The sequence below is a fragment of the Centrocercus urophasianus genome, unplaced genomic scaffold, assembly GCF_019232065.1.
Source record: "Centrocercus urophasianus isolate 14NV4802_14NV808 unplaced genomic scaffold, USGS_Curo_1.0 seq_15, whole genome shotgun sequence".
Lineage (NCBI taxonomy): Eukaryota > Metazoa > Chordata > Aves > Galliformes > Phasianidae > Centrocercus > Centrocercus urophasianus.
Genome location: NW_024884697.1, coordinates 29,139,581 through 29,159,079, shown reverse-complemented (window position 1 = coordinate 29,159,079; position 19,499 = coordinate 29,139,581). Strand labels below are relative to the sequence as shown.

General features: G+C 37.4%; 1 protein-coding gene across 6 annotated transcripts in view; it reads left to right on the top strand.

The window, feature by feature from the left end:
- Positions 1-19,499, top strand: part of SCAF11 (SR-related CTD associated factor 11) — a 39,074-nt gene that overhangs the window by 10,407 nt on the left and 9,168 nt on the right. For 4 of the 6 annotated variants that reach the window (XM_042815495.1, XM_042815499.1, XM_042815496.1 and 1 more), the window contains 8 exons: positions 235-389; positions 8,817-8,894; positions 10,302-10,399; positions 11,411-11,478; positions 12,082-12,137; positions 14,982-15,088; positions 16,001-16,090; positions 17,398-17,504. In XM_042815495.1, the coding sequence (XP_042671429.1) occupies positions 235-389; positions 8,817-8,894; positions 10,302-10,399; positions 11,411-11,478; positions 12,082-12,137; positions 14,982-15,088; positions 16,001-16,090; positions 17,398-17,504 (759 nt within the window). The remainder of the gene's footprint in view (positions 1-234; positions 390-8,816; positions 8,895-10,301; positions 10,400-11,410; positions 11,479-12,081; positions 12,138-14,981; positions 15,089-16,000; positions 16,091-17,397; positions 17,505-19,499) is intronic. The other 2 variants (XM_042815500.1, XM_042815501.1) reach the window with 2 other exon arrangements.

Genomic DNA, 19,499 nt, shown 5'->3' with positions numbered 1-19,499 from the left:
TTGTTTTAATGGCAAATCATGGCACAGCATTCTAAGAAATGTACAATATTTTCCATCTGGAATATATGCTTGTAAGTTTTCCTCTTGTCAGCATGTTGACTGCAGCAGACTTGAAAATCTGATTAGTTTTCTTCTCTCTGCACGGTTGTATTTTATTACCTTATTACTGAAATCTACAAGGACTTTGTTTCAAAAACAGACAAAAATTCTAAGTGTGAATGTTAATAATACCAGGTGAAGAAACAGAAGAGAGCTGTTCTTGTTCTACTTTATTACATGACGGTGACACGTGCCCCATCTGTCTGAACTGCCTTCTGGAACAGGAGATTGGTTTTCCTGAGAACTGTAGTCATGCTTTCTGCATGACTTGTATTCTTAAATGGGCTGAGGTAAGACTGAAAAGCAAACTGTGTGTTGTTTATCTGTTATTAAGCTGTACTGTGTCCAATAGTTATAGATTTTATTTTTTTTTATTAAGAAAGCTACACTGTCTAACTTCATACAGAAGTGTCTGAATGACCAGCTTGTAAATAGATCAGTGGGAAACTTTCTGCTTAATGTGATGTAGTACTTTGTGGTAGGCTTTTACTAGGTATCATGCCTTATTAATGGTTTAAGGAGTTTAAGGAACAGTAAAAAAGCAATGATGGCTGTCTGAAAAATCAGATAGCATTATGTACATGTCATAATATTGCAGCGTCAGTCAAGCTTAATCTTATTTACTTACGTGCTGATTCGCACACTGTGAGCTCTTAGGGCTGAAGCCAGTTGGTTTTCCTGTTAGTTTACAATACAAGTCTGATAACATCATGACTTTTCTAGAATATTTCTGAAAGGCTTGAGCGATATTCAGAATTTTTAAAAATATATTATTTAGTAACTAGATGACCTGTACCTCTTAGGGCTGGAACCTTTAAGTTGCTTGTTTGAACAAATTCTTGTTCATCCTTCTGTTTAATCAAAGACTATCAGAGGATGGAGCACCTCCCCTCTGAAGATAGGCTGAGGGAGCTGGGCTTGTGCTGGAGGACAGCCTGGAGAAAAGAAGGCTGCGGGGTGACCTCATTGCAGCATTTCAGTATCTAAAGGGAGCCTACAAACAGCAGGGGAATCTCTTTGGAAGGGTAGATAACTGCAGGACAAGGGGAAATGGTTTTAAGTTGAGAGAGGGAAGATTTAGGTTGGATGTCAGGGGGAAGTTCTTTACAGAGAGAGTGTGAGGTGCTGGAACAGGCTGCCCAGAGAGGCTGTGGATGCCCAGTCCCTGGAGGTGTTCAAGGATGGATGGGGCCCTGGGCAGCCTGGTCTAGTATTGAATGGGGAGGTTGGTGGCCCTACATGTGGCAGGGGGGTTGGAGCTTCGTGATCCTTGAGGTCCCTCCCAACCCTGGCGGTTCTGTGATTCTGTCCCCTTGTTCCTCCTTTCTGTTTAATCCTTTTTCATCCTAAGTGTCTTGTAAACAGTGCATTAAGTCTTTGGGTTGCTACTTTGTCTTTCTTTTGTGCTCTTGAATAGGTTGTTACAGAAGACACTTTCTTTGCAATAGGTTTCTTCTGCAGTAAATGGTTATTTTAGTTTATCCTTTAGAAAGGTTGTTGTGTGTGTACCTATATGTGTAATATGTATATGTACTCTTTAACTTGTTTCTAACCTTAATTTTTGTGCTCTTTTATTATCAAAGGTAGACAGTATCACAGATCATTTCTTAAGATTTTATGTGGTCTTCAGACTATCAAAAATTATTGGATGAAATCTGGCTTGTAATCAAGAACAGGTGACAAACTTTAAGTCTCCTATTGCCAGATTTTCTCTTCTGCAAGTGATTAATTGTAATGCTTTTGTTCAGCAGTGAACAGGAAATTCTCATACACAATTTTATCCTGACTTCCTTAGCTGGTAGTTGTTATGGCAATCAGCACTGACGTTACAGAGAAAGCATTACAGTAGGCTGAAGGCTTGCTGCTGCATTCCAGTGTGTTCACAGTGAGCTGAAAAGCATCTGATAGACAATGAGGAAAACTACTTTTTGTTCTGTCTCATTCACTTGCCATCTCTTAAATTTGTTGTCATGTCAAATTTATTTTGGCGTGAAATGCTATAGAAGTAGAATAAAAGTAACTTCTGTTCTTTAAAGTTTACACGTGAACTGGATCTGTTGCTGCAGAAATATGGGGATTGTTTTTAATGCTGTAGAGGGCTTATGCTGCTTCTTTCCACATGTGATATCTAATGGGTAAAACCACCCGGCCTTCCTCTGGTTCTGGACCTTTTCAGTGCGTGAAACTGCATTGCCTAAAGTGATAATTCAGTTTTTAAGTGCTTTGAAAGCTCTCTGATAAACGTGAAGAGGCTTTGCCTCTGGGGAGGTGAGGTTTTATAGCTTGGACTGACAGCAAAAATTACAAGCACGTGTCCACTTGAAGTGTGCTGGTGCTGTGTGTTAATAAATAGTACATAAATAGTTCTCTTCTTTTTGAGAAACTTGTTACATAAGGCTTGCTTTCTCTGCTAGTTTTTGTTAATGATCAATCAAGAACTAAAGAATTAACAAAACAGTCATTTTTAAGTCCTTTTGAATAATTAAGATTTCAAAACTACCTGCTCATTTAAAAATATATTACCAGGTGCTGTTGAAGGAGTGGAGATTCTTTCTTGAATATAAATAGGTTTCATGAGAATTTTACTTTTTCTGTGAGCACTGGAGAACAGTTAAAAATAAAAAGCCTAAATCTCTCAAAGGTTTTGCTTGATGTTTACATTCTCGTGGTGCTGTTATGTAACTACAACTGTATGCTCAGTGACCTTGCTAGCAATGTGTTCAAGTTGGACATTGTCCTATCCTGTGTTGCATCTGGTTTGAAATGTAACTGTACATAATCAAATTGTACATGATCATTGTTTTTTTCTGATAATTTATGGCTTTTATGTGTGCCTGTGTAGATCCTAACTGAAAATGGGGCAGGTAGGCAGGTGGTAAGGGTATTTGCAATTTTGCTTTTCTAATTGTGGAAGATGTCCAGTATTACAACTCCAGGGACGTGCGCTGTGCCAGCAGGTTTTCTTACTGCAGTCAGCAGCCATACTGCTCTGAAGATCTTACTTTTTAAGATGTTTGGGGTTTTTTTGTTCCTTCTAAGTGAATAACTGCTGATTGATTCCATGGACTAAAATAGGTATTTGCCACAGAACACTGGATACATTAACTCCCAGTGACTAAACCTGAATATTTAGTAGCACTGCAGTTTAGTTAGTTAAACTCTTCTATTCTATTAGAAAGTCATCTTTTGTGCTTCTGACCGGGCTAACTGGTGCTCTCCTCTTAGTTGCTCCTGGACTGGTGAAGTGGCAGGGAGTGTTCTCAGTAAGTGTGCAAAGACAAGCATAAGTGTCATTCATCCTCTGCTTGCTGTCACTCACCTCTATAAGCTAGCACCATAATTTACTAATGTAGACTTTGAAGCTTGAGGCTTTTGTCTTTCAGTATGGCTGTTAGACAGTCTTACAGAGTACAGAGAACTTAAATGCCTCGATCTGAAGCTAAGGCTGTTAGACTCGGTATTCAGTGAGAGTGCTGAAGGAAAGTGTAAGGGTTACCTTCAGTAAAGGGATGCATGCATGATAATATTGTTCTGCCTACATAAAAGCTCCTCTAGAGTCTTCAAATACCATCAGTATTGTTGTGTTACATCAACGGAAGTAATTGTGTGCATGTTCCCTGTCTCGTACAAGTAAAAGCAGGTCAAAATTACAGATGGGTAAGCACGTGTTCTGGTTTCCAGGAGAGGTCTGAATGCATTTAAATAAAGCTTAAAGGAGGTTGACTAGGTATTTATGTCTATCAGGTAGCAAGAGTATCTGCAAAATCACCTCCACTAAGACAACTTCTGTAGCAGCAAGGTTATCCTGCCTGCCTGCATGCATTTGAGGAGAACTCTTAGCTGTTTTGTATTCTAGTCAAAGGTGTTAAAAAAAGATTTAACATTTTCTGTTTTATCAACATTACTGTGCAAGAGATATGTTGACCTTTTATTTTTTTTATTTTTTTTAGTGGCCCTTCCCTAGTAAACATATCTCTCCTAATCTTTGTTCCTGGCTTCTCTCATTTGTTTTTTTTCTTATTTGGAGAGTTTGGAAATGGAGTGCATTTAGCTGTAAGTTCTCCAAAGCTTTGAGGCACATTTAAGAAAGCAGCTAATGTGGCATCATGTTCCACAGTGATCTGCTGTAGTGCAAAGCAGTGTGAGCAGTACTAGGGTTATATGCATGAACTGAATATGCAGTGTGTTCAAAGAAGCCATGAGCCTGAAAAGTTAAATATGAAGAAAGCTGCTTGTTCGAGCTCATGAATACATAGGCTGTGGATCTGAGGAAAAACTTCTTTAAAGTCATTGTGGAAAACCTAGGCTTTTTTTTCCCCAGCTACACATTCTTTTCAAATTACATGTTCTCTGATACATCTTGGCAGATTTATCGAGTGAAATACGCTCATGTGACAGCTTACAAATCTGTTAGGGAGGTACAGCATAAAACTGCATGAATGTTTTTGAGCATGGGTTCAAGTTCTCCCTGTGAGATAGTATCAAAGAAAGTACAGTGACACAGTAGTTCTTCATCATAATTTTACACATCCTTACAGGTCATAAGTGATTTTATCCTTACCTAAAGACAGCCATTATTCCACTAATACTTGTCAGTCTAACATTGGATATAAGAGCAACAAATGATTACTTTGGATAAGAAGTAAAAGCTCCCAGTTGGAATGCCTTTAGTAGAGATAAAACAGCTATTTACATAGTAACTAATTAGTGTGTTGATTAGATATTGAGACTGGAATCTCTGTTCTTATGTGCTCTGTATCTTCATTTACAGCAGTGATATTTTCGGAAAAAAAGAAAAAAGCTTCAAAACTTACAGTACTTTTTCTAAAGCATGGCTACAGAAGCTTTGGAAGCTTTTTTTGTGTGTGGGGGGGGGGGTTGTTGCTTGGAGTTTTTATTATTATTTTAGGTAAACAGAAAAAAATCATCCTGGGTTCTGACTTGTTTCTAGAAAATGCAAGTGTATTTCCTGGTAGCATCTTTTCATCCAAATGTAAAGAGATGTCTCACTGCATGTTATGTTGTGGTGTCTTGTATCACTGAAGATGGAAGCAGAGTTGTTGAGGAATGTTTTCGGAACTGTTTGGGTTAATTTGAACTTGTTTGAGTAGCTTTCTAAAAATTCCCAAGACCTGTAACTGCTGCAGCCTTTGTCTTCATCACGTTGTTCAAATGCTGCTTGAAGTGATGCTGTTAAAAATAAGGGACGCTTTCTTTTTCAGATTAGAGGTTGCTGTTTTGTGGTAGCAGTTTAAAGAACACTGAATACTAAGTTACACCTGTAGAGCTAAAGCAGGATTTTGCTAGAGGATCATCAGAAGCAATTAAAATACTATTGAATGTATTTTCAGGGAACTTAAGAACAAGAGCAGATGTGCAGGTGCTTTCCAGGGAGTTACAGCTCCATGAACACTTACGTGCTGTATGAAGATAATTGTTCAGGTATTGCAGGCTAGGTGAGAGAAGGGGTTGCTGCAGAGTTACCAGTTCAAACATGGAAGCTGCAAGGTAGTTTCATGTAGAGAGTAAAACAGGGATTTTGAACAGCGTGCTGAGTTACCTTCTCTAAGTAGTATTGGGAATAGAACTTGTAAGTATTGGCTGTGTGATTATATTAAATATATGTTCTTTTTTGTTCCAAGTTTTACGTATCTATGTTAAATTATGATATTGTATGGAATTGTAATTCTTCTAAGGTTGTGATACACGCACCCTGTTCTGCACAATAAAAGTGACAGCTACTGTGTGGACTTGTTCTGTATCAATGGCTATTTTTCTCAAGTATTTTTCCCCCCAAAAGGATGGTGTACATTCATCGTTGTTCATAATGTTTCCTGGATAGAAACTTAGCATAGAGGACGGGCTGACTTGCCTTGAATAAAAGGATGTCTTGTCAACTTTGTTTACCAAGCCATCTTTTCAATATAAATAACGATAGAAAGATGAAAGAAATAACAATAGGGATGAGTAGAAGGCAACCATTCTTCCTACTTTCTTATTGTAAAGGTGTAGCCATCTTTTCTTACCCCCCAACTTCTTCCTGTAGCATAAATTTGGCCTCACTACTGGGGAAAAAGGACAATTTTTTTTTGTTGCTTCCAATTCCACTGATGCATTTATAGAAAAGTGTAGTATAGACAAAGAAACCTGGATTTCTTCATGGCTGCAGGCAATTACACCCAGCTGGGGAGCACAGGGCAGTGGTGCACTTGACTGTCCTGTCTTTCTGGAATTTCACTTGAGAATTCTCTTGATGTTTTGCAAACTGTCAGATATTGCTTGAGCTATGAAAAGCAAGTGGGTAGGAGTAGAAAAAACATCTAGTCTTTCTGAACATATCTGAGCCTTACTGTAGCTTTTGATTCTTCCAGATTGTTTTCCTCTCTTTCTGCTTCTTATAGCCATATGTAACTGTTAAGCATTTCTCCAGGAAAAACTGGTCATGTAAAAGTGAACTCTTTCCTAGTGGAGTAAAAATGCTTGTCACTTGAACTGCTGCTAGTAACACTTAGCATTCTACGACATGTCATTGCTGTGAATGAACAGAACTTACCATGATGTAAACTTGTGAGCTTAACTTAATGTTCAACGTGTAAATTCAATGTCAGAACAGATTGTCTTAGGAAAACTGAACTTCCAGTTAACCAAAATCCAGAAATAGGACCAAGAATTACTAGGAAAACTGTGCTTCCTCCTGTCTTTGGCAGTCATAGATACGTGTATGAATGGAAATACCTACTGAGAAGTTTGCAGCAGGTTCATACTGCCAGATATGCCAGCTGAGCACCACGTTACTGCAGGGCAGCTATATGTTCACTGCAGGACAAAAACTTGTAATCTGAGCCCTTAGAGATCTTGCTTAATTGCCCAGTATGCTAATTTTAACACAGCAGGAACAATCAAAAAATCCCACAATAGGGGAAACAGCTTTTAGTTGGAATAAAATTCTGGAGCTTCATAAGGAGGAGGTAAGGACTTATCCTGTTCAAAAACTTGTTCGTGCAAGTATCATGTCTGGTGGGGTTTTTTTAGCTGTTTTTTTCTTAATTCAGTTTAACTTTTCTGTCTACTTCAGATGAAATTGGAAGCTGTTCAAATGCTCAAGGTTTGGGGACTGAGTTACATGAATCATAAGAAAGTTGAGCAGTCTGAAATTGAGAAAGGAAGAGAATCAACTGGAAAATGAAAAGTCCTGATGAAAAGACTAGAAATTCATCACTGAACTTCAGGGCAGAGTTCACATGCAAGTTTCTCGTAATTGCTCGTGCAGTTGTATTACTACATCTTGCATGAATAAAAAGTAGGGTTAAAGTTCTCTTAAGAGTGGAAAAAATACACTTTGTATATTGGTTCTTGTATAGTGAGTTAATTAGAGCTGAAGGCTTTATGTTGAGTTTTGTGTTTGCATTTGTTTGGTTTTTGTGTTGTGTTTTGTTTTGTTTTTTTTTTTTTAAAGAGTTCAGAACTGCTCTGCTAATGGCTCCTAAAGTGAAGGGGGGGGATGACTGACAGAGATGTATATGGAATTAAATGAATAAGTGATTCTGTAGCAGCGAAATCTACTATCTTGTTCCATATGGATTTCTCTGCAAGTGGATTCTGTCACCCAGCTGAGCCAAGTTTCAGTTGAATTTTCTATTGCTATTAATATTTTATTATTCTGAGTGTAACTGTAGGATGAAGTACCCTTCTGTTTCACTCTTTTGCAAAGTGTTTTGTAAAACTTGAGTTGTTTTAAACATGGGAGTCAGTTCTCTTCATAGACTGCAAGAAGGGGAGAAGTAGTGCATTCACATAAATGCGTAAGTGGAGCAAAGGTGTTATCCTGTGTGCTTTTTATCTGCCCAGTTTTCTGATATTACAGGAAAGGGTGTGGAAGGGGATTGACTCTGGTTTTAGCTTGTTGCTTTTCTTCTGCTCTTTTACCTCCATTTGTGTGAATTTTTGGATGGTGGGCTGTTTGGAGTTTCGGTGTTGTTTTGTTGTTGTTTTTTTTTTCTTTAGTTACATTGCTGCCAGTGCTACTAAATAATAGAGTGTCCATTTGCACTGTTGCTCATTGAACTTGAGGGAGGAACAGATAAGCACAAGAAGATAATTACATCTTGAACACTTGCTGGCAATGTGCAATAAACCAGCAGTGCATTGTAGTTCTTGACTGTATATGGAAACTTTCTAATGTTTTGTTGCTTCTGGGTCAGTATTGGAAGTGCCACAATGTAGTAGACATCAAAGGTTAAATATGAAAAGTCCTAAATAGGCAGCAGAGAACTGTGAAAACAACGCGCTGGTGGCAGAAAGGTTGGGAAGTTTGAACAGAGATCAAAGCAGTACTGACTGGCAGGGAATGACTTGCTTGATTTCTGTTAAAAAGATAGTGGTGGATTTAAAAGCTGAATAGCTCAGACATCAGGAGATGTGCCAGTGAGCTCCACACTCGTTAGAGGACTGAAATTGAGAAGTGAAACTGCTCTGTATGACATCTGCCTCCACCTATGTCCTGTAGTTATGTACTGTTTTATTCCTAGTGTTTGTTAGTATTCTGTGCTCAGCATTAGGGAATGAGGACATTTGTGTGCTGGTATAAAACCAGCATTACCTACCAGGGATTTAACTTCCTGTTGTTCTGTTAGTTACTATATTAATGAATAAAAAACCGAAGCCTGAGATTTTTCATAGCTTGCTATAGATTTTTAATGGGAAAAATAATTTTTCAGACACAGGCTTCGTGTCCTATTGATCGCAGACCATTTCGAGCAGTATGTCAGCTTGGTGCTTTAGAAGATCAGATAAAGGTATGTTTTGGGCCTGCTTTTTCTTACATAGCTTCAGTTGTATTAATGCGTGAGTTATGCTGCAGCCTTCTATTCTGATGTCTGTGTTAAATAAGACTCCCTAATGAAATAATTACAGCTGTAATGTTTATATTAGGCACTTGAAGCTAGGAATTGCTCTAATAATTTTTTCAAACAAAATGTTTACAGTAATAATAATCATAATGTTGTTATTGGTGCTGCGTACTGTTTTTGAACATTCCTGATGCGTTCAGGAATAGAACCACAGTAATTGGTCTCCAAGTACTTTTTTAAACTAGGTTATGTAAACAAGTGCTGTATTAATAAGCATGTGATCTTGTATATTCTTTTTAGCTAAGAGAAATCTCACATGTTCATGGTCTCTAATTCAGGAACAAAAACTAATGAATGAAGGAGGAATCAGTTAATACTAAGCCTTGCTGAGCCTAAATTTCTGAATCTTTTCATCTTCCAGTTCTTCTGAAAATAGACTATTTTGGAAGGATGCTGACATTTTTATGCACAGTTTGAGGTTCTGTGGTAAAACTGTGAAGCTGCTGGCTTTGCTTTTGGTCATGCTTTGGAAACAGGCTCCTCCTGGCCATTTCTTGTGATTCTAGAGCCCCAGGTACTCAACTGCAGAGCAACAAGGCGACAGCTGCGGCTGCTTCCTTCTCAGCAGAAGCCATATGTAGCACGTTCTGTTGTTTTTATTTCTGAACAACCACAGCAGCAGCTGAAGACAGATAAACTGAAGTTTTCATTTGGAAGAGTTTCAGGGCCTTATCAAAATCTGGTTTGAAGGGGTTTTGTTCACAGATCTGCACTATGAAAAGCAGACAAGGAGGAAGGGCCGTACTCTGAAAAAGAGCAGCAGGGACAGATGGAAGGTGTACTGAGAACTGTTGGTGTAGTGGTCAGTGTTAGCGGGAGCGATGTCAGCGCGTGGGCAGCTTGTCCATCATGATATTCATGAGTAGAACACTAACAGCTTCCAAAATAACACAGTTGAGATTCCAGAAAAAGGAAATATTAGATGTCTAGTGAGAGAAATGGAAATGTAGCCAACGAAGTAACTTTGTCGTTGCAAAAATTTCATTACCAAATTTTCAGTGAGGGGTAGTAGAACGTAGATGAGATCCTTGCTGTGGCAGGCTGAATGTTCAGGGGGGTTCTGATGCTGTGGCATAGTCAACATACGTATCAAGATGTAAGCTTCTTCCTCCATTAAATGAAAAAATCTTCAAGTCTGTGAACTGCAAGATGAAGAAAGCAGTAATTTGAGAGTAGTTCCAACTTCTTCTGTTTGAGCTTATTTTTGTGTAGACCTTAAGACAACTTGAATACATTTAAAGCCTATGTTTACTAAGGTTTCTAGTCTGGTCTGACTTCATTTTCTCAATGCAGATTCAGGTAGAAAAACAACAAAAGATAAAGAAAGAGGAGGAGTACTGTACCTGGAATAAGGAAAAATATAGCCATGCAAAGATAAGAAGATTCCTGAGGTTGGTATTGCACTTAATATAGGGCATTCTAATTTGAATTATCCAAAATCGAAGTTGAAATCTTACAGAAATGTACAGCCTGCAATTAAAATTTTTTAAAAGTTTGTATAAAAATGAACTGTTTTCCACCCATGGTAGTTGAGCTGCTACTACTATTGCTGCTGTAATTTCATCTTGGAGCAATGTATTTCTTACTTGAGATCTGAAATAGTTCTTTTGTCAGATTTCCTTGGGAAAGAAAAAATCATTAATTTTGGATAAGATTTTATGTGTAAAACATGTTTCAACCATCTTATATTTTCTTATCTGAATAGGCAAGCCCTTTTTTCTTGCGTATTATGAACATTAGTGATGTTCTTTTTTTGCCATAAAACAGCTGCAGTCCACAGCTTTTTTCATTCTAGTGAGTTTGAGAGGAAGGTGTGGAAATGGTGTTCCTGTTTTGAAAAAAATGGTTCTCACTTTTGTTGTACTGCATAAGAAAATTGAGATTACACAGATAAATGTCACTAAATACTGATAATCTAAAGTCACTGTTTCATTGAGTTTGTGATGTACACAGAGTCCTTGAGATAAGACTTCACTACAGAAAAGATAACTGAAAGTAAATTACCTTTCTTTTTTTTAACTATTGCTAGAAAAGATTGTTTCACCTCTCTGAATCACTTTTGACTTCTATATTCTTTTAATATTTTTATCAGCCAGTTGTGACACCTTTCACAGGTTTTCCATGAAATCGAGCAAGTTTAGCCATTCAGACTTAACACAGAAAATTATATTTTGTTGTGTAAATGGATTTTTTTCTATCCTTAACCTTTTTAAAGCACTTCAGCATTTAATACGTGGAAAATGATGTACAGGATACAAGGCTAGGTGTTAATAGCAGTCAGGATATTGGTTCATAAACATAAGAATTCTTTGAATCAGAAACTGATTTTGAGTGTATGAACTCGTAGTTTGGGTACGCCCTGAATGTTGCTGCTTTTGTAATATCTTCTGTTAATGTTGCAGAAGAGCTGTGTGTTCAGACAGAGGGTCCTTAGCAGCAAAATTGAGGAAAGTTGTGAAGAAGAAATGCAGTAAGTTGTTATTTGTTCTCTGTTTGCTAAAATTGCTGGGTTTTATTGTGCAACTCTTGAAGTACTTTTCTTGATGTGCTTACTTTTTTGGTATATTATTACTATTGTTTATATTTGCACATATAAACCTAATGCCAGGGAATTGAAGCTTGGAAGTACAAAGCTGCAATATCAGAAAGTGCTGTACTGGCTTTACTGGTAGAACTCCCTTTTCCACTTCAGTCACAGAGGAATTGTATTTAGTTTCAGTATAAGATCATTTCAGATGACTCATTGCTGACACACTGCTAATGATAAGCAAAAACCGAAAAGTTTATTTTTACTGAAAGTGCAGAAACAAGAAGCACTGAGCAGTATTATGAGGCTCAGTTGATAGGTGGTGTTCTGTGTATTCATAACTTCTGAAAGTAAGCAAGTATCACAAGAAATGAGAAGTAGTTGATGTATGAAAGATTATTGTGACGGTTTTACTGAAGTTGTGTAAACACTTTGCAGATCATCCTGGGATACGTTTTAGTAGCATCTGGTTGTGCTAACACTTTTAATGAACAATTAAAAACTAAATGTTAAAGTCTAGATCACAGTTCTGCTTATTTCACACAGGTAGTCTTTTGTCTGACAAACAAAACAAGAAAGCTCTGTCTGTGAAGGTAAGCAAGATTGGTTCTGATAATGAAACATTTGTAAACTTTTTTTTCAGGAAGGCATCTTCCAAACAGCATCTCACCCTGTTTTTAAGTTCATTAATTCCAGAATGATGCAAAACTGTTCAGTTTATATTGCTATGTTGTGAAAGAAGTGATGAGAATACATAGTATGATGTTCTCTCTCTCACAGACATTTTTGAGGTGGTAAATATTTTCATTTAGATTAGGATGTCACATTTAAAATACTGTAACTACCCTATTTTCATCTTTGTTCATCAAAAGAAGGTGGGATCAGCTACAACTGTTAACCTAAGTATCATTATGTGAAGGATATGAGAATTTCCATTATTTTTTATGAAAATTTGAGAAGTAGTAACTAACCAATTTGTTAGGAATAAGCTATGGACATTCTAGTTTGCATTAAGTTGATTTTTAATAGGAGATTTCTATGTAAATGCTGGTTTTCCTAGTCTTCTCATTTTTGTTCATAATTTTTAGCCTGTAATACGTGTTCTATGTGGAATTTTTAAGCACCTACAAAAGTTCTGTTGTTTGATTTCTGCTTTCCCTCCTTTCAGAAATATTTCAGGTTTCAGGTTAGGGGTCTGGGGCACCTCCCCTATGAAGACAGGCTGAGGGAGCTGGCCTTGTTCAGCCTGGAGAAAAGAAGGCTGCAGAGTGACCTTATTGCAGCATTTCAGTACCTAAAGGGAGCCTACAAACAGGAGGGGAATCAACTCTTTGAAAGGGTAGATAACTGCAGGACAAGGGGAAATGGTTTTAAGTTGAGAGAGGGGAGATTTAGGTTGGATGTCAGGGGAAAATTCTTTACAGAGAGAGTGGTGAGGTGCTGGAACAGGCTGCCCAGAGAGGCTGTGGATGCCCCGTCCCTGGAGGTGTTCAAGGCCAGGTTGGATGGGGCCCTGGGCAGCCTGGTCTAGTATTAAACGGGGAGGTTGGTGGCCCTGCATGTGGCAGGGGGGTTGGAGCTTCATGATCCTTGAGGTCCCTTCCAACCCTGGCCATTCTGTGATTCTGTCTCAACTTAGTGATCAGGGCTTTCCTGATCATAGTAAGCTAACCTTTAAATTCGTTTGAATGAGGTAGTTGTGGGTAACTGATTTCATTTTAGAATCATAGAATCCTTAGAATTCAAAGGGATTTTTAAGGCCATCTCTGACTCCCCTGTGGTGAATAGGGACAGCAGAGCTAGGTCAGGTTGCTCAGAGCCCAGTCCCCAGCCTGGCCTTGAAAGTCTCCTGGGACAGGGCATCCACCAGATCTCTGAAGTGTGAGTGTTGGTGTTCATTGTTTTGTCTTACCTGAAGTTTAAAAATTGAGAGGAAGAACTGTTCAGGTCCTTATGTGCTGTCTTGTTGCATGTGTTGTAGGGGCAGGTACTATAGCATGCAGCATTCTGTAGCTGCTGACCCTTATACATATCTCATCCTTGGCCACTGTAATTATAAGGCTGTCTTTAGCCCCAGCCTCCCCTTCCTAAGTCTGGTATTTAAAATTTTTGTTAATGTTGCCAGTTAGAGTTAACATTGCTTTTCATTGATTTGAAGAGGTTTAGGACTGGGAGGGTGGTGCTTGGTAGTAAATCAAGCACTAATTTGGTTTTGAGGTTGGTCAGTACTTCTGTATCTAACTTCTGTGATTTATTGTACCAGTTAGTAGCATTGTCTCAGAGTATAGATTATAAAAAATCTGAATAAAGAGAAGTAAAACTTGGGAGGACATACAGTGCTTAATTTAATTATCCACTGTGCATTCAACATTTGAAAGGAAGCACTCATTTACTAACTGCACTTAATGGAAATATCTGTGGAACAGTTGGAAACCTCTTTTTTTTTTTTTTGATGGAGATGAAAATGCTGATGTTCAAAACCAGAGCATCTTTAAAACATTTTTAAAACAGCTTTTTGGGAGAAACTTACTGTGATGAAATGGATAATGGTACAGTCAGCTGGCTTTCTGTGCCTGAGTTTCATAGAGCATGTAGAAAATGACTACATACTTGAGACATAAATAATGTATGCCTTACAAAGTTTATTTTTCTTCGGAGTAAATATTTTCTGTAAGTTCCCATCTTAAAATATGGATGATAGGGAACGAATAGGAATGTCTCAGTCAAATTCCAGCTGACGTTAGCCCTTGAGGTGATAGGATATGTGGCAAAAGCAGGTCACTGTAGATTAGTGTGTCAGTCTGGGAGCTGTCTGGAGGATTATTGTTCAGGGCTTTTTTTGTAGCCAGCCCAATGCGCAGCAGCAGATTCAAGATGTTTACTGATCACAGTGCAAGAAGCAGTGCACTAGCATACAGTGGTTTGTTAGGTATTGTTAACTCCTGAAATGAAAAGTGGTATCTGTTGAGATATAAAGGTGATTCTGAGGATTTTTTCTGTGTGAGGGTGCAGTAAACAGACACACCATTTAATCTGGAATTTTCTAATTCTATCGAAATGTAAAGAAGAATCCCAGCTGCTCGTATGTTTTCTTTAGATCAAGCATGCAATGAGCAGAAGGGATCTGTCTAAAGGTCTTTGCTGTGGTTCATTAGGTAGCAGAAACGGGTATTGTGAAGCAGTAAATATTGGGCTCATTTATGTATGATTTCTATAAGAAATACTAAGGATTTTACTATGAACAGTCTGTAAAAATGATTTTTATTTGCAGAGTGCGTGCGAAGTTTTTTTTTTCAGTCTCAAAATTCCCATTTGATGTGATGGCAAATGGTACTAATGCTGAGCCTGCTTTTTCTGAGCTGAAGTGTAGCTGACATTTAATTTCAATGCATGGTTGTGTATTAAATGCTAATCATTCCATTTTGCATGTTCCTGTTTTTTTGTAGACGAGAAGACAGACCTGCTGGAATGAGTGCTTCAGCACTAGTTTCCATAGTGCCCTTCCAGCCAATGGTAGCAGTGAAGAATCCTTTCTTAGCTGTAGAAATGACTGGTTAGTGTATACCAATGCTCAAAATAAACTTTGAGTTACTGTATTGTAGATACTGTAGCTCCTTCTGCTTCTATCTGTATGTTACTGCCTTGCAATATTTTGAAGTTTTACTGCTTTTATATTTGTTACAAATCGGCAGTTAAAGAAAGATGAACGTTTGCAAGCATTTCAAAATGAGTACAGTTAAATCAACATCCCAATATCTGCTATGTGTTCAGCATAAAATATTTAAGATTGTGCTCTTGGTTTCATTGATTTAATAGGAATTTAGCTCACATTTCAAGTCCTTGAAAAATTGAAGCCTGGAGTAGAAGAGGGCTAGTCCTGTTATTACTAGAGCAGTTAGTAAAACAGCTAGCAATAAATCTCCTGTTATGTAGCAGAAACAATTGTGGCTTTTCATTGTTTGATGTCTCCAGGAGGAGCACTTGCAATGAACACAAAGTAATTTTGCATAATGAGTAGCTAAGGAGCACAAGAAATGTTTTTTAAAAGGAGAAAAAGAGTAGCTGAGGAGTAGTGTAACATTATTTGGACAATATGACCTCATAAAAAGAATACTGTTAGTATGTTTTCAGCAGTTTGTAAGTGAAAAATCCATAAATGGAAAATATGCAATACATACAAAAGAGGTGCAAAGTTTTCAGCAAAGTTTTCACCTTCTTTCAGCTCTCCAGAACACATATTTTGTATCCTATTTTGCATTTTCTCACCTAAAAGTGTATTTACTACTTCAGTTATCCTTGCAATGACTGCTTTTCCCTTCAAACTGTATATGTATTTATTTGCATCATAGCTGCTGAAAGTTATAATGCAGGTAAATTTGAAGATTAGCAATTGATAAAAGCAGTTATTGAAATAAGGAATTCTAGTAATAAAAAGGTGTTATTAAATGACATATTTGTATTTTAGTACAGAATTCACAGATGTCAATGCATTGATCAGGCAGAAGAGACAAGAGCTGGAATTGTCCTGTTCATCAGTGCTTGCTAGAGTTGAAAGGTATATGTCATGCTGTTTTTATGTAAATGGATTTTCTGCTGTGTCTTGTAGTATCACAGAATCACACAAACACCAAGGTTGGAAAAGACCTTCAAGATCATCCATTCCAACCATCCACCAATCACCAACAGTTCTCACTAAACCATGTCCCTCAACACAACGTCCAAACGTTCCTTGAACACCTCCAGGGTCAGTGACTCCACCACCTCCCTGGGCAGCCCATTCCAGTGCCTGACCACTCTTTCAGAGAAGTGGAGAACTTTTCTTTAATCCTTGTGATGAGCATAGTAACCCATTGATGTGTGCATCTATCACTTTTCATAAAAATGCAAGCTTAAACATATTTTTCACTTAATTTAGAAGGTAGTGTATATGAGCTCTTAAAATTATTTCTATCATTGCAGATCAGGGTGTGTTTTTTCTAATGTCAGTCTGACTCTGACTTCCCTTCATGGATGGTTCCAGCACTTTTTCTGACTGTTAGTAGACAAATTCATAATAGAAAGAGTAACAGGGATTTTTTCAAGTGAAACAGAACATGAGAAATTTTTTGTCAGAAAGCAGATGAATGAGCGTTAAAGCACACCCTGAAGATATCTTCATGAATCTAAAGCAGAATTATAAAAACAACAGATTTAAAGTTAAAAAAAATATATATATCTCCATATATATTTCATGTATTGTGTATATTCTATATATATATATATATATATATATATATATATATATATATAGATCCAACTCTCTTTGATATTAATTCTACAACATACTCTGCCTTTGGCATAAAATGGACAACAGAAATTGGATAAGAGATTTTTTATTATAACTAAAAGCTGCACTTTGGATTTTAATAACAAGTTATGTATTTCTTTTCACACACTTCTCCTTGGGGAAAGTTTAATTCCAACTCAATGGTAGCTTAAAAGTAGTAGATTACAATGAAATTTTTGTACACTATCTTTCGTATTTCTGCAGAAAAAACACTGTTCTTACACTGAAGTGCTACATTAGCTTTCAGGATTTTATTTCCAGTAGTATAGTCTCCTAATTGGAAGTAGTCTCTTTGTTACAGTTGTTTGGCTTTGAGTGTATATTGCTTTAACATAACATACTTTCTTGGAACTGTTTTACCAGATCAGGCCTCATGGTAAGCCTGGAAGAAGGAAAGCTTTGTTTTCTGTCAGCTTTGTGTTTCCCTCTACACTGTGAGGTAGAGGCCTTGTGTTTGCATAATGGTCTTGAGCATTCTTTCCAAAACTTCCTGCAAACAGCTGTAACAACTAACATTAATGATTTTACTTTTACAGAATTCCTTTGGTGTCTTATGGAGCTGAAGCTGAGACCTTTCTTCTCACTTCTACTGCAGTGGCAGGGACAGTTCTTCCAACAAATATCAGGCCTTTGGAAAACTTTGGTAAACTTTTTTTTTGTAAGTTTTCTTTATAGCTAATGGGGAGTATTGTGAAAATGTGATTCTCAAAATTCAAACTTTCAAAATCAGCTGGTGTATTTCTTAAATTGGAGCGTACAACTTGAGCTGTATGGAGAACAAGTGTTCTATGTAACTTAATTCAGTTCCTAAATTCAGAATTTTCTCTCATGTTACAGCTTTTTATCTTATTTGAAGATACACTGCATTATGATACATTCTGAGTTGCTTGATGTATACCAGTGGTGTATTTGCTGACTGACTAGAATAGTCTGCAAACTGCATTATATGGATCTCCTTCAGTGTGTCTGCAAGCTCAACAGGGCAGAAACTTGCAAAGGTGTTGAAGCTCCACAGTGTGACAGGAACTTAGCAGAAGGCAAGATATGGCAGGGATTACCTTTCTGCAGTTGCTTTAGTTGCCTGTCTCCCCATACTCAGCTGGAGTGTAGCTTCTCTTCCTGTTGTCTGCACAAATTTCAGAAGTGGGAACACAAGAGTGCTGTTCTTTTAAGTCTGGAGATAATACCTTTGAATTTGAAATTAGGCCACTTTGATTTGACTAATAGGGAAAAAGATGGAAGAGATTTTGGTTTCTTTTGGCCTACTTGAATCAAGGAAGTGAATTATGAGGAAGAATTAAGTAGGAGGATGATTGAAGAAATGCTTTATAAGTTCATATTCTGCATTGTTGTTAAATGTACTTATTTCACTTCCCCATTTGCCAGTAAAAAAAATAGGTTACTTCCTCTGGCTTTTTTGGCAGTTGAACTGATGCTTAACTGTTTCTGCTTCTAGTAGTAATGAGTGTGTGTGGTAGCTTCTATCTCTTGATTTCCCAGGCTTCTTTGCCATGTCCCAGAAGCGGAGGGAAAAAATAATCAGTTTTTCTATGAGTTGAAGAGTATTCGTGTAACCTCCAAAATACTTTTCAATATTAGACAATTTAGAACAGATTTATTACCATTGATAATTGCTGCAGCTGACTTGCAAGTACTGATGATGTTGTCAACTACTAATGCAGAACTTGAAAGTAAATGCCTTATGCTGTCTTTTGGGAGAAGCAGGAAATGGAATCTTTATGGGGGGGGGAAAAGGAGGTATGTTTTTTTAAATTTACATTTTTAAATACTTTTCTCACTCACCTAGGTTAGAAGTTAGATGTTTTACATTTTGAAAAGTAAAATTACCAAGCTAAAAAGAGAGCAAATGAATTTATTTCTGTAAATATGCTTTTGCCACACCTAAACTGGAGTTCAGATATTTAATGTAATAGCTTGTTTGTGCAGTGGACAAAGTGGAAGACAGTCATCGATGTTGAAACTTAAAGCATTTTAGTATATGGACACTAAAATTCTAAGTAATCTTCAGATTTGACTTGAAGGCTTCCTGCCAGCAAGGGTCATGCAGGAGGCAGAGTCTTGAAATTTCCCCAGTGGATCCACTGGTGGGTGTAAAGTATGAAGAATGCCCCCTGTGGATTTGGGCACATCCTGTGAGTGTTCCTTCCCCATTCTGCTTTCTTATATTGGCTTAAGAGAGGAAGCACAGGAAAAAATGGTAGGGAAAAAAAGCAAGGAGAAATTAACCTTTTACAGATTCTTTTAGAGATGCATGGCATGCAAATATGTGAAGAGGGGAGTGATCTCTTACAAGTAATATGAAATGAAGAGGCAGAAGATGGAGGAAACACGGGTAAAACTGGGACTTTCTGCAAAGATGAGCAATGAAATGAAAAAAAATAGACATGCAGTTTAAAAAGAAATGGTTTTTTTGATGCTTTGTCTCATTCCTCTCCTTTTTAATATATGTTCTTAAGTAGCTTATAAAACATATTTCAGTATTTGTGAGATGTGATACATCAATTGCAAAATCTATTGAAATTGATCTTTCTAAGCAAGTTTCTACTGTTTGTGTATAAGATGAAGCTGTGAATGGAATGAATTTAAGGAGCAAATCCTTTATTTTTGGAGTCTACGC